Below are 15,438 nucleotides of genomic sequence, written 5' to 3'. Positions count from 1 at the left end.
GGCGGAAGTGGCAAATGCTATGTATTGCGCTTATGAGTACCTTCCTTTTATTCATCTTGGGGTGTCTGTGGGTCAAAATATGAACCGAGTGAATTCTTGGTCTCCTCTTATTGGCAGATTTCGCAACAGGTTAGCGACTTGGAAGGGAAAATGTCTTTCTTTTGGTGGTCGGCTTACTCTCGTCAAATTGGTGCTAGGGTCGTTGGGTAGCTATTTTATGTCAATGTTTCCAACTCTAGCTACAGTTCTTCGTGTTTTGGAATCTTTGAGGGCCAATTTCTTTCTTTCTTTCTTTCTTTTTCTTTGGTGGGGGGGGGGGCTGATATAGATGATAGAAGTATGCATTGGGTGAATTGGAATAAAATTATGGCTTCGAAAGGAGTTGGTGGACAGATTGGGATGGCTTGGTGATACATCAGATGTTTTTTCAGGTTTTATGGCTCGATCTATTATAGATTCTAGCATGCTCATTGTCAGTGGTGAAGAGACCAAGTGGAATAATTGGGCTCCTATGAAGCTCAATATTCTTACTTGGAGGATTAGATTGGAGAGTATCCCTACTAGGGAGAGATTATTGTATCGTGGGATTGAGGTGCATTTGATTATGTGTCTGGTATGCCACTCGGTTGTTGAGACTATTAATCATATTTTTGTTGGATGTAGGGAGCTTATAGATATTTGGAGTTAGATTGCTATTTGGTGGGATGTCCACTTACCTGAGCATTTTTCTGTTTTGGATTTCATCTCTTGGTCTGATTCTGTTCATTGAAAGACGGTCAACGTAAGGCTTTCGATGTGGTAGTGTTATTGGCCTTTTGGTGTCTTTGGAACTTTCGAAACTCCATTATCTTTGGAACGGCGTTACCTAGGAAATCTCCTATTTTCGATGATATTGTTGAAAGGGTGTCTTTTTTTTCCAATATCATATCATATCATATCATATCATATCATATACTATATTATAAAGGAAGCATTTTTCCTTTCACCACATTCATTTGAAACCCCCATGCATTTTTCCTTTCACCACATTCATTTGAAACTCCCATGACTTTTCAATTTCTTTCTAATAATAATTACAAGTTGGTTAATAAGGTTAAATAAATATCAAATCTAAAGTGTAATCATATATAAACTAAATTTCAATATTAAAATAATATCTTTATTTCTACTTATAAAACTATGTTTTTTAACTTTTAACATATTATACTTAATTTATTAGTTTTAATATATTGTTGGATGCAAACCATTATCATTTTAAAGATACAATTTTGGAACAATTTGTATAAAATATTTAAATTATTAATTTGAATATAGCATTACAGGCTCAACTTAAATATAAATTTTAGTTTAACTAAAACAAGCCAAAGAATATTTTGTAAATAGTTAAAAGTGATTAATTGTAGTGTTTTTCTAATAATAATTATAAATTGGTGAGTAAGGTTAAATAAATATCAAACCTAAAGTGTAACCATAAATATACTAAATTTCAATTTTAAAATAATATTTTTACTTCTACTTATAAAGTTATGTCTTTAACTTTTAACATATTATACTTAATTTATTAGATAAATATACTATGTTAAAAGTTATTCTACTTTATTTATCGAAATGAAAATAGCTTTATTTATCGAAATGAAAATATACTAAAAATAGCTTTATTTATCGAAATGAAACCATATAACAAGCTTAATACGGTTTATGTTATAATATACTTGAAATGTAATATATATATATATATATATATATATATATATATATAGTATAATGTCTTCGTTTTCGTCCTTGAAAGCTTCCTATAAAGAAAAAATTAGATGCAAACGATGTGGATGAGGCTCGAGTTGGACTCGATTCCCTTAAACAGATTCGCCGTCTGTTCCCAGGGTACAACAACCTAAACAGTATTGTGTACTGCCGGATATCACCACTTGCCTGAAAGAATCGCCGGAAGCAGGAGTGCAGAGAAGGAAGAAGAAGAAGAGTAATTTCATTCGTGTGTTTGAATGAGACGGCAAGGTCTTCTTTTATAGTTGAATCGTGAAACGGAAACAAATCACTAATTGATTGAGCGTTTAATGGCAATAAATGTCATTAATTACGCAATTAATGCATCCGTTACAGAATTCAAAAATAGGGACCAAAACTGTCAAGTTTAGCAAAAATGAGGGTAGCGCGCACCCGAGTTTTTGGAGCTGCATTCGTGTCCGCAGGTCGCACCCATGCACAAGTTCGGTGTTTTTGGTCTACGGAACCAAGATTTTCACCCCCCCTGCGCGAGGGTAGGAATTGTAGCATAACCATAGACACAAGCTTGTAAGCCTTCCATGCAATGGAGCTTATAAACCTTGTTGAGTTTGGTCTCTCTACCAATGTGGGACTCATTCCCACATTCCTCTCTTTTGCTAAACTTATTCTCAAATACCCATCTTTGAGTATCGATATCTCATTCACTTATACTCTATTTTGGACATATAATATATCGTTTCGAAGTCCTCACGGAGGAGAACACAAACCCACTTAGAGTTCGTTATATATACAACATATGTATATATTTATATATGTCCAAAGTTAGTAAATATATAAATATTTATACTAAATTTCCAACAATCCCCCACATGAATGGAGATCGATCTCTGCACATCTAATTTCCAGACGAAATTTTTCAACAGTTGAATCCTGCATAGGATAGGTAGGTATTACCCTTTGAACCCTCCCTTAAGAAGTTACACTTAATCTCCTAGCAGTTAGTAGATCTCGATGTCTTTGAACTAAGCTGCCATTTATGTAGACGACAATGTAAATCTCACAGGACTCTCCCTGACAAGGTCATATCCTCATAGACGTGTTCGTTTTGGTCATGAACACTAACCTGGTTCTGCAAGAGCTTTGGGAATTTTTTGCCCCTATAATTCCCTTCGAAGCGACCCCACTTCTCTCTCACATAGGTGATTCTAAGAATCATTAAAAACCATATGTTTAGCCTAATTTTGTCACTACATAAAGGAATGGACTAGGAAGAAATGTTAACTCCCCCCACAGTGACCTGCCCCACTCATACAATTAGGTTATCCTTTTGAACCCAGATCTTGGGATCTCCAGTCTTCTGGGTAAGGTTTCCTTCGTATGAATTTATTCATTCATGGGCTTTAGTCCCATTCCTCTTGACGACTTATAAACTACATCTCTACTCAAGCCTTGTGTAAGCGGATCCGCAATGTTATCCTTTGACTTCACCCAGTCAACCGTGATAACCCCCGTAGAGATTAGTTGTCGTATCGTTTTACGTCTACGTCTAATGTGCCTTGATTTCCCATTATACATTGTACTTTGAGCTCTACCAATTGCCGATTGGTTATCACAATGTATACATATGGCCGTTACCGGCTTAGGCCATTCGGGAATGTCCTCTACAAATTGACGTAGCCACTCCGCCTCTTCAGCACAAATATCTAAGGCGATAAATTCATATTCCATCGTGGATCTAGATATAACTGTTTGCTTGGATGATTTCCATGCTACAGCAGCACCTCCAAGTGTAAACACATATCCACTTGTAGATCTGGAATCTTTTATGTCAGATATCCAATTTGCATATGTGTATCCTTCGATAACTGCTGGATTTCTGCCATAATGCAGTCCATATTCTCGCGTGTATCTCACATACCTTAGCAACCTAGTAATACTCTTCCAGTGTTCAGAACTGGGTTTACTAGTGTATCTACTTAGTCTGCTCACAGCATATGCTAAGTCAGGTCTGGTACAACTCATTAGATACATCAGACTGCCAATAATTCTTGAATATTCCACTTGATTAACACTATCACCTCTATTTTTACGTAGATGTTGACTAGTGTCAATTGGAGTTCTAGCTATGCTAGTGTCTCCCTTAGCAAATTTTTCAAGAATTTTATCCACATAGTGTGTTTGACTTAAAATCAAACCACTTTGGGTTCTTGTGATCTTCACTCCAAGAATCACATCTGCTAAACCCATATCTTTCATGTCGAACCTGGATTTCAACATATCCTTCGTGGATCTTATTATCTTGTCATCACTACCAATGATAAGCATATCATCAACATACAAACACAAGATGACATAACCATGAGTGGTGTTTTTCACATAGATACACTTATCACACTCATTGATTCTAAAGCCACTTTCCATCATGACTTGATCAAACTTTTGATGCCATTGTTTAGGAGCTTGTTTTAATCCATATAGAGACTTAACAAGTTTACAAACCTTGTTCTCTTGTCCTAAGGCAATGAATCCCTCAGGTTGCTCCATATAAATTTCTTCTTCCAACTCCCCATTTAGGAAAGCCGTTTTCACATTCATTTGATGAACTTGCAAGTTTCTGATAGCTGCAATGGCAAGAACTAATCTAATGGATGTTATCCGCGTTACCGGCGAATAGGTATCAAATTAGTCTAGACCTTCCTTTTGTCTATAACCTTTGATTACTAGTCTTGCCTTGTATTTATCAATACTGCCATCAGGTTTCATCTTTCTCTTAAAAATCCAACGGTAACCTAGTGGCTTGCTACCTGGAGGTAGATCCACTAGTTCCCATGTATGATTTTGTAAGATAGATTCTACCTCATTTTTGATGGCTTCTTTCCATTGAGGTCCCTCAGAAGAAGTTACGGCCTCTTGGTAGGTTTTAGGTTCACTTTCCACCACATAGGTGAAAAAATAATCACCAAATGATTTTTCAACTCTAGCCCTCTTACTTCTTCTGGGTTCTATCTCTTCCTCCTCGGATTAAGCTTGTTCTTCCTCTCGAACAGCTTCGTTATTTGGTAAAGATGGGCTTTCAACTTCCTTGTTCAAACAGGGAAACACATCTTCAAAGAATGAAGCATTCCTTGATTCCATTATGGTATTCTTGTGTATTTCAGGATTCTTAGAATCATGCACAAGGAACCGATAAGCACTACTACTTTGTGCATACCCAATGAATACACAATCCACTGTTTTAGGCCCTAACTTTTGTACCTTAGGTGGTGGCACTACAACTTTAGCTAGGCACCCCCACACTCGTAAGTACTTATACGATGGCTTTCTTCCCATCCAAAGTTCATATGGTGTTTCATTCTTTTCTTTGCGAGGTATCTTATTTAAAAGATAGTTAGCCGACAAAATAGCTTCCCCCCACATTGACTGGTTTACACCCGAACTAATTATCATGGCATTGACCGTTTCTTTCAAGGTACGGTTCTTTCTTTCAGCAATTCCATTGGATTGAGGTGAATAGGGTGATGTGAATTCATGACGAATTCCATTTTTAGCACAAAAATCAGCATAGGGAGAAACATATTCCCCACCCCTATCACTTCTAACCACTTTAATTCTCTTGTTGAGTTGATTCTCAACTTCATTTTTGTACAAGACAAACTTCTCTATTGCTTCATCTTTACTCTTAAGTAAATATATGTAGCAATATTTCGTGCTATCATCGATGAATGTAATGAAGTATTTGTTCCCACCTTGAGTAGAAATTGACTTTAGATCACACACATCAATGTGAATTAAATCAAGAGGTTCGGTGTTTCTTTTGATTGTTTGGAAAGACAATCTAGTTTGTTTGGCTTCAACACATGTGGGGCATTTGTGATTTGAGTCAATATTAAGTTTTGGTATGTATTCTAGTTTAATTAATCGCTTAATTGAATTGTAATTTACATGTCCTAAACGACCATGCCAAACATTTGAACACTCAAGCAAATAAGCAGAACTAGAACTTTCATTATTCATTTTGTTTGTCACCATTACATTCAATTTGAACATGCCATTCAAGGCATATCCTTTTCCCACAAACATACCATTTTTGGACAAAACAAACTTGTCCGACTCAAACACTAGCTTAAAACCAAATTGGTTCAACAAACCACCCGACACTAGATTCTTACGAAGTTCAGGAACATACAAAACATCCCTAAGCTTCACTTCTTTCCCCGAAGTCATTTTTAGAATGACATCACCAACACCTTTGATATCCGCGGTAGCTGCATTTCCCATATAGAGCTTTTCACCATCTTCAACTTCTTTGTAGGTGTTGAAAACACTCTTGTCATGACACACATGACGAGTAGCTCCCGTGTCAATCCACCACTCCTTTGAATTTGTATTCATGAGATTCACTTCAGAAACCATAGCCGTGAGATCAGTTATCATGGCCACCAACTCCATGTTATCATTCACCATGTTTGCTTGACGGTTTTCCTTCTTAGGTTGAGGGCACTCCGAAGCCTTATGACCTGGTTGGCCACAGTTGTAGCACTTGAACTTCTTTTTGAAAGTTCCTGCCTTGGGGCCTAGGTTTTTGCCCTTTGCTTTCCTTTTGTGAGGTCCCTTGCCTTTGCTTTTGGAAGTTTGACCAGCTTCCACCATATGAACCTTAGAAGATTCAACTTCACTGCCTTTCTTCAAGGCCATTCTATTGTCTTCTTCAATGCGAAGACGCACCACCAGTTCCTCCACAGATATCTCCTTTCGCTTATGCTTAAGGTAATTTTTGAAGTCTATCCAACCAGGAGGAAACTTTTCAACCATTGATGCAACTTGGAATGATTCATTAAGATCCATCCCTTCTGCATTGTTATCATGTATGATGACCTGAAGGTCTTGGACTTGACTCATAACAGATTTCGAGTCAACCATTTTGTATTCCAAGAACTTAGCAACAACATGCTTCTTAGTTCCAGCATCTTCTGTCTTATACTTCCTTTCCAACGACTCCCATAGTTCCTTAGCAGTTGCAACTTTACAATAAACATTGTAAAGTGCATCTGTTAGCCGTTGCGGCACAGAAATTCTGAATGCTTCCATGCATCCACTGCATTCACAGATTAAGCATCAGCCTGCCCCTCAGCAATTACAGGAGCATTTTCTGTTAGGAACGGAGCCAGGTTCAAGGTGGTCAAGTAGAACAGCATCTTCTGTTACCACCTCTTGAAGTTCAGACCAGAAAATTTTTCAGGTCTCTCAGCATGATTAGCCATAATGTTTGGAACCGGTGCATTTGGGTTCACAGCAGGGGTAGCACCAACAACAGGAGTTCCAGTACCAACGGGAGTTGCAGACAGTCTGAAAGAATCGTAACCACAATCAAATATATCACAGGAAAAAAATCGATACAAACTCGATTTTAGAATAAAAGAACAGAAAACAAAAGTTTTAGAACAAAGAATAAATCTGTTTAAGACTGTTAGTATAATGTCTTCGTTTTCGTCCTTGAAAGCTTCCTGTAAAGAAAAAATTAGATGCAAACGATGTGGCTGAGGCTCGAGTTGGACTCGATTCCCTTAAACAGATTCGTCGTCTGTTCCCAGGGTACAACAACCTAAACAGTATTGTGTACTGCCGGATATCACCACTTGCCTGAAAGAATCGTCGGAAGCAGGAGTGCAGAGAAGGAAGAAGAAGAGTAATTTCATTCGTGTGTTTGAATGAGACGGCAAGGTCTTCTTTTATAGTTGAATCGTGAAACGGAAACAAATCACTAATATATTGAGTGTTTAATGGCAATAAATGTCATTAATTACGCAATTAATGCATCCGTTACAGAATTCAAAAATAGGGACCAAAACTGTCAAGTTTAGCAAAAATGGGAGTAGCGCGGGTAGGAATTGTAGCATAACCATAGACACAAGCTTGTAAGCCTTCCATGCAATGGAGCTTATAAACCTTGTTGAGTTTGGTCTCTCTACCAATGTGGACTCATTCCCACATTCCTCTCTTTTGCTGAACTTATTTCTCAAATACCCATTTTTGAGTATCGATATCTCATTCACTTATACTCTATTTTGGACATATAATATATCGTTTCGAAGTCCTCACGGAGGAGAACACAAACCTACTTAGAGTTCGTTATATATACAACATATGTATATATTTATATATGTCCAAAGTTAATAAAAATATAAATATTTATACTTAATTTCCAACATATATATATATATATATATATATAGGTTCAGGATGAGGGTCGTCGGATCTGGAATATTGAGAAATTGTTGCCACCATTGACGAATCTGGAACCACTGCCAATATTGGAACGTTGGCAAATTGTCACCGAATCTGGATCTGGAACTCCGAAGTTGTAACTCGACAAACCCGGTGGCCATGTAACTGGTTGAATATCAAAACCCTAACATTATCTGACGGCGACTACGTCGGAGAAAAACACACGCTCTGATCTGAACCTTCCTATCCACTTAAGAAGAAAGAGTTCCTAGAACGAAGGGCTAACGCGTTGTTACCATCCACTTAAGAAGAAAGAGTGTGTTCGTTGTTTTGTACTTTTGTTTGATAGAGGAGGTGGACAGCAGTGGATCTTGACGGATCTGTATAAAGGTAGCGGTGGTGGATCTAAAAGGAGGTGAACGGTAGTGGAGCCGGACGAAAGTGGGTGATGATAGATCTGAACTGATGCAAATTTGGTGAGACATGGTTGACGGTGGTCCGCGGTGGCCGACGGTAGCTAGCGGTGGTGCTGCTCCAGCATGAAACAAAAGATAGAGAAAAAGAATATGAAATTTGTATATTAAAAGAGAAAGGGTGGGTGGGTAGGTTATTAGGGGTTTTATTTTTTATTTTTTCATTTTTTTAATTATAAAAATATTTAAGTAAATAAAAGAAAATAAAAAAGAAAAACAAGAGGAAGAAAAAGTCTTTTCAAGTACATTTAAATTTTCGATGGACGAAATTTGCACGAAAAAAGGACCTCAAACTATAGTTTTTTGGTAAAACCACATTGACTAAGGCTATGTTTGGCGTATTAGCTGAAAAGCTAGCTGTTAGCTGAAAAGCTAGCTGAAAAAAAAATGGCGTTTGGTAAACCAGTTAAAAAGCTAGCTCAAATATATAAATTGACATTTAAAAGAATGCGTTTGTATAATTAATTAATGAGTATATTTGAATTTTTTTTTTTTTAAAAAAAACTCCGAAAAAGCTACTCTAAACAGCTTTTTAAAAAGCTAGTTTATAAGCTACTTTTTGGTTTGTCAAACATGACAACTTAAAAAAAACTCGAAAAATAAACTAGTTGTGACGCGCCAAACACAGACTAATTTTACTCTAAATTCTAATAACTAACTAAAAGGATTTCTGCGCTTCTTGACAGGCAAGAGGAAATACATTGTGACATTGTTTAAGTTTATTATTGGCTTATTAGTTTTTCAAAAAAAAAAACAAAAAACAAAAAGAAAATTGAAATAATTGTTTGACAAATCAATACACTTATGAAAAATGTTTTATACAAATAAGTTAAAAATTATAATTTCTTTAAAACGCTTATAACTTATACCATAAAAATATAATAATGCATTAGTTCTTAAAACTAACCCTTTTATTAAAAGTCATTATTGGTAGTCTTGTATAAATAAATTAATCTAAACATTTTTTAAAAAATATAAATAAAGTAATCTGAATATTTTTATAAACTAATAACTACTTTTAACAAATATATATATATATATATATATATATATATATATATATATATATATATATATATATATATAAAGTTAAATACACAATCTCAAACTAGGGGGGCACAAAGTTCAAACCGAACTGGTTCAATAAACTTGTTTGGTTCCGATTTAAGAATAGCAACACCGGTTCAGCCCTAAACCGGTTCGGTTCAAACCGGTTCATTCGTAAAAAAAAGTCGAACCTATCTAAAACGGTTTTATAGGTTCTAAACGGTTCCATCAGTTCTAAACCGGTTCGACCGGTTCTAAATCGGTACCAGTTCACACTGTACTAAACCGGTTCTAAACCGATTTCAATGACTAAAATCTTGAACTGGTGCAAACCGACGGTTCGGTTCCTGAATCAGATCGGTTCATAATGGACCGGTTTACCGGTTCGGATCGTAGACCGGTTTTTTTGTGCACCTCTATGTCAAACCCCGCCTTACCTTTAGGCCTTTAGTATCAAGGTAACTTAAAAAATATCGAACCCAAATTAATCTTAGAAGCCCATTGGATTATCAACTGGACTCAATCAGCTCCTCTTTATGTCATGCAGTAATGGACTCATGGTGCTAAAAGATCCGATCCATTCATCACGGATGCAACATTTCATAAGATTTTTCTCAGTCGGTTATACATGTTACGTGTAGCAATTCAATTAACTGAAGTTACAGAAGGTTCACGTTGTTGATTATCATCTGAATTCAAACAGAATTACAAAACATAAATGGAATCACTTGCTATAAGGCATTTGATTTGTGATTATACGACTCATGGCATGGTAATATCCGTCAGAAACCCTCAAATTTCTACGCGTATCGCTAAAATTGGGGCTCAGAATCGAGACAAGAGTTTTGTTCTTCATTCCAAAAAATCAAATTTCCAAGGTAAGTACTAACCCTAAATTCGTATCTGTATTAACCCCTGTTGCCCAAATTAGCTCCTCAAATGATCAAACAATTTTGTTAATGATTTCAAGATGATCATACGATAGTTTTCTCTCTTGTTCAATTACAGATTTTCTCTCGTTAATTTAATCGATTCGCTGATTCGAGTTTACATGGCAAAATCAATAAACTTTATTACGACTATTAGGAAATTAGATCGAATATATTTGTGTTCTTCATCATAATCCGATGAGTTCCATGACTTCAGATTTTCAAGGTTATGCAAAACCTGTTCGTCTTTTGCCAGCCAATGAAGTGAAACCAACCACAGATTCATCATTGGAGAAGCTGATCACATCTTTCAAAGAAGACAAACTTGAATCCTTATACAAACTCACAATTCAAACGAGTAATTACTATGGATCAGGTCTCACTAACTCAAATTCAGGAATATTACTTTGTTTAGTAGACGAAAATGGTGATTCAATCTTACAAAGAATAGCTGCAACTTCAAGCACAGAATCAATAGAAAATGATGCTTCCGATGTTCTTCATTTCACAAGGGGATCCATTAATCATTTCACATTTCAAGGACCTACAATTGAAAAACTCAAAGCTCTCTGGATTGGCCTTGAATCAGGTTAGATGGAACTATAAGTTTTTTGCCACATCAGCAGTATATTACACACGTGGACAAAACTAATTACTATATTTCAGGTCAATGGAGGCCAGCTGGCACTCGTGTTATTTGTTGGTCAAAATCACAACAAAATAACAATAATCCATACGGGATTTTCCAATATGATTTCATAGCTGATGACATTCTACTCGGGGGCGAAAACGACATTTCCATGGTAGAACTTAGACCTAATTCAATCACCAATCTTTCAGAAGACAATTTAACCTCAAATCAAATCTTCTCCCAACAATCTTTCTTATCAAATGAAGAATCCATGAAAGAATACGCAGATTTAAAGTTCTCATTATTACTTTATGATGCACTTCTCATCATATCAGGAACTTCAATTGCATCTTTTTGTGGTGGAGGGAATGCAGCGTTTGCTTTTTTGACAGGTGGAATTGGTGGGTTTTTGTATCTTTTATTGTTACAGAGATCAGTTGATGAGCTGGCGTCACCGGTGCTGACTAGGACTGGCGGGCTTGATGAAATGTTTGGGCGGTTTAAGGGTCAGGTTTTGACTTTGGTTTTGGCACTTGGGTTTGCGGTTACTGTGGTTAAGTTAGGTTCGGGTGATGAGTCGTTGGTTTTGAGTCCTAAAGATTTGGTGGTTGGGATGATGGGGTTTTTGTCATCCAAAGTGGCGGTGGTATTGGCGGCGTTTAAGCCTGTTCAGGTGGTGGGGGTGGAAGAGAGGAGGTAGGGTGGTTGAGAAAATAGTTGGGGTTGTGTGTATATATATAGAAACGTAGTGATATATTGTATAAAGTTAGAGGTTAATTTCTTAGTAGCATACTTTTATTGATTTGTTTGTTATAGAATCATACTTTAATTTCCAAAATATATATATATATATATATATATATATATATATATATATATATATATATATATATATATATATTGTATTTTGAAAGTGTAGTTTAACGTATAATGTTGTTGGTAAGAAAAAAAATTGAAAAGATAATGTTGGAATTGGATAGATTTTTGGAAGTGTAATGTTTAATAAAAATGAACTTAAGACATACAATGGTTAGTAATAAAAAGAAATAAAAGTAAGATGATATATTATACAAATAAGTTAAATTACGTTGCTATTTCTCGTATTTAGTACTACAATGATGTGTATGGTTTGATGATGGTGATTATAAAAGTAGTTTTTTTGTCTTTGAGATAGAGTTATTGTTTTAATTATTCAACTTTAATATATTTGAAGTTAAATGCAAGAAATAGAAATTGCCACAATGTTCTAATAAGGAAAAAAAATATCATGTTAGAATTAAGTAGATTTTCAAAATATGTTGTTTCGTTACGAAAAATAACAAATAAAAGTATAGTGCTACAACATTAAAATGAAAATAGGATGGTGTAGTTAGGAAATAAATTAAAGTATATTTGCCTACTGTGTTTTAAAATACATGTATGGTATTATTAGTATACGCTAGGAAATTGTTTTTTGGACTTTCCTCTTTAATGTTGTCAAGGGATAAAAAATATATATATAAAAATGCGTTTGCCGGGAGTCGAACCCGGGTCTATTGCTTGGAAGGCAATTATCCTAACCGTTGGACTACAAACGCTGATATGTAAAATTTGTTCATTGATTGATTCAATTTGATCGTTTGGAATTAGACTTCTGTCTTTTTTTATCAACGTATATGGTGATTTATTAATATAGATTAAGTTTAAATCTATCATATTCCTTTTAAAAGTTTTCGATAAAAGCACAAAATCCATGTTTATATTTATTAAAGTTTAATGTAGATTATAATCTTACTTTTGTAATAGAATCTAGCATGATGCATTTTCTTGAAACTATCAAACCAGCAAAGTGAATAAAACATATATCAAGGACATAATTTTCTAGGATGATAAGAAACTAAGAACTATCAATAAACACAAATGATAGATGACATATCGTTTCTTTCAATACATCGTTTGAAAATAGGACAAAATTCATGAAGTTATTTTGTAATCATATTGCCCCTAATATTATCAAAAACAATAACTAAAACTAAAAAGCAATGTTGTACTAAGTAACCATATAACTAAAATATTCACTTTGAATCTATCACAAATTATGTTTAATGTTACTATCATTTGATATGGCTTCAAATTTTAGTTGTCGATTGATATAAATATCCCCTTTATCCTAACATTGATTAAATACTTGATGGAAAATTACATGAAAACTCTTAAGTTTCTTTAAAAAAACATAATGTTATCCTAATCACTTTTATGTACATGTATGCATGAATTTTGTAGGATTTTTTTTTTCATTTATGTCATGTATTAGGTTTTTCACCTTCTAACATGTTATCATCTTTTTATGTCCGTCATGAACTGAATTTTTGATTGATGTAGGACTGAAATAACATGTCACCGTTTCTTCAATTAAAAAATAAATGAAAAGGAAACAAAAAAGGTGGTTAAGAGCTTAAGATTTACACTCTCTCACATGGGATACTAGAGCCCTAAAAGAGCTTTAGATTTAAACTCTCTGTCTCCTACATGGAATACTAGAGCCTTGGAGCTAAATTGATCTATATAATGGTGAAGTTTCATATATAATGTATAAATGTTGGAAGTATTTAAATAATAATAAGGAAAATTGGCTTATCAAGTAACTATCTTCTCATATTGTTCATGTTGTGTAACTTCTCTTTTTTTATACACATTTAGGTAACGAACTTGCTGCAAATGTTCACATATATATGACCATTATGATCGACTGTAGCAAGTTACAGTCGTGCATAATGATCATATGTGAACACTTCCAACAAGTTCATTACCTAGATGTGTATAAAAATACAATTATCCAGATGTGTACAAAACGAAAAAATACTTATCCTGATAAATCAATTTCCCTTTTTATTATCAAATAACTTTATATATATGAAACAAGGGTAATGATAACATGTGTGTTTTTGATGTTGTGATCATTTTAGGGATAATATTCTACTTTTGTCCAATCAGAGTTTATCCAACTAATCTTCAAATGAGAATATGAGGTTTATTACACCTACTTGCTGCAACTTCATTATTATTCAGATATACACTTAAGTAGGTTTTTTCATTCTTCTTTATGTCCTAATGTTTTTGGATTCAGTAATGTGTGTGTTGGCCTTTTCTCTTTAAGTTTTTGGTGTTTCTTCTTAATTTCTCAGTTTGACTTGAATTGTTTATGACAGAATTACGAAAAAGGAAAAGCAGCTGAGTGTACGTATTATCTTTCAAAAATCATATTTAATTCAAATTTTGCTAGCTTAACTTTTTGACACGTGACATTTTTCTATGATTTCTACCATTTCTTTTTTGGTAACAAATCAACTTCAATTCAAATTTTGAAAATAAAAATCATATCATAATAACATTTTCGAAATATATGATGTCTATCTTTCAAAAATTATATTGAATCTCTCAGATTTTAATGTATCCCAATAAATCAAGGATACATTCTCCTAATTACCTTTTTTATTTTATTTTTTTCTATATAATAAACATACCCATTAAATCAAGGATACATTCTTCTAATTATCTTCTTTATTTTATTTTTTTGTCTATATAATAATTTTAAACATGTCTACTGTGGTTTCTATGGGTTATAACTTAGTATTAATTATAAGAGAAATTAAATATTTTCCTAATTCTTTTTACTATATATCTGTCTACCCATGTTAAATGGTGACAATTGTCACATTTTGAAAAATTAATAATATTTTAAGACACTTTTCACAATGGTTAGCAAAATAAGTAAGAAGAAAAGTAGAAGAATATTCAATTCTCAAACTATAAATACAACTTGGAATGGTTTTACTAAGAAATTTGTAACAGTTTAAAATTACTATTTTGGAGAGTTAGTTGTTTCAAAAAAGCATGCGTTTCCCAAAAAAATAATAAATTGTCTATTGTTTTTTCCTTTTTTCTTATAAATAGCATAAATTAGATGATGACAAAAACTATGTGAAAGCACCAAAGGGCAACAAAGGGAATCAAAGGTTACAAAGATCCTTAATTCGGTTACGCATATAAAGACATTTTCCTTCATCCAATAAACCCAAAAAACTCAACTGCTGATGTGATACATTATTTAAAAGGAAAAATTGGAATAATCATGAGATAAAACAAATTTTCAAGAATATAACAAGTTGATTCTTGTCGATATTTGCTATTGTTCGATTTGTCATCCACAAGTAGTAGTCATTGCCGGCATTTCCAAGTCCATCAAGTATTATTAAAAGAGATCGAGACTACAGTAACCCACACAGATATAATCAAGAAAACCCAATGTCATTATATAATTTTTTGTAGTGTTCGAATGATAGAGACATTGAAAAGGTGATAAGTACTATATATACATGTCATCCTATATATATGTTGAGTATACCATAAT

At 34.1% G+C, this 15,438-nt stretch overlaps 1 protein-coding gene and 1 non-coding gene across 2 annotated transcripts; one reads left to right on the top strand and one right to left on the bottom strand.

The window, feature by feature from the left end:
• Positions 1–10,111: 10,111 nt before the first annotated feature.
• LOC145118650 (Lipase/lipooxygenase, PLAT/LH2 family protein) lies at positions 10,112–11,856 on the top strand. Its single transcript, XM_079054345.1, has 3 exons — positions 10,112–10,366; positions 10,635–11,006; positions 11,084–11,856. The coding sequence occupies exons 1-3, from the start codon at positions 10,207–10,209 to the stop codon at positions 11,746–11,748; spliced, it is 1,197 nt and encodes a 398-aa protein (XP_078910471.1). The 5' UTR covers positions 10,112–10,206; the 3' UTR covers positions 11,749–11,856.
• A 697-nt stretch (positions 11,857–12,553) lies between these two features.
• On the bottom strand, positions 12,554–12,625 carry TRNAG-UCC (transfer RNA glycine (anticodon UCC)). Its single transcript has one exon. It is a non-coding gene; the product is annotated as a tRNA-Gly (tRNA).
• Positions 12,626–15,438: the final 2,813 nt, after the last annotated feature.

This window comes from Lactuca virosa, chromosome 6 (assembly GCF_052849685.1).
Source record: "Lactuca virosa cultivar CGN04683 chromosome 6, Lactuca_virosa_CGN04683_v6, whole genome shotgun sequence".
NCBI classification, from domain to species: Eukaryota; Viridiplantae; Streptophyta; class Magnoliopsida; order Asterales; family Asteraceae; genus Lactuca; species Lactuca virosa.
This window is presented reverse-complemented; position numbering and strand designations above follow the sequence as displayed.

Coding starts and splice junctions, on each gene's coding strand:
- LOC145118650 (XM_079054345.1), top strand. CDS start 10,207: ATGGAATCACTTGCTATAAGGCATTTGATTTGTGATTATACGACTCAT. Junction 10,367..10,634: donor CAAAAAATCAAATTTCCAAG/GTAAGTACTAAC, acceptor CCATGACTTCAG/ATTTTCAAGGTTATGCAAAA. Junction 11,007..11,083: donor CTGGATTGGCCTTGAATCAG/GTTAGATGGAAC, acceptor ACTATATTTCAG/GTCAATGGAGGCCAGCTGGC.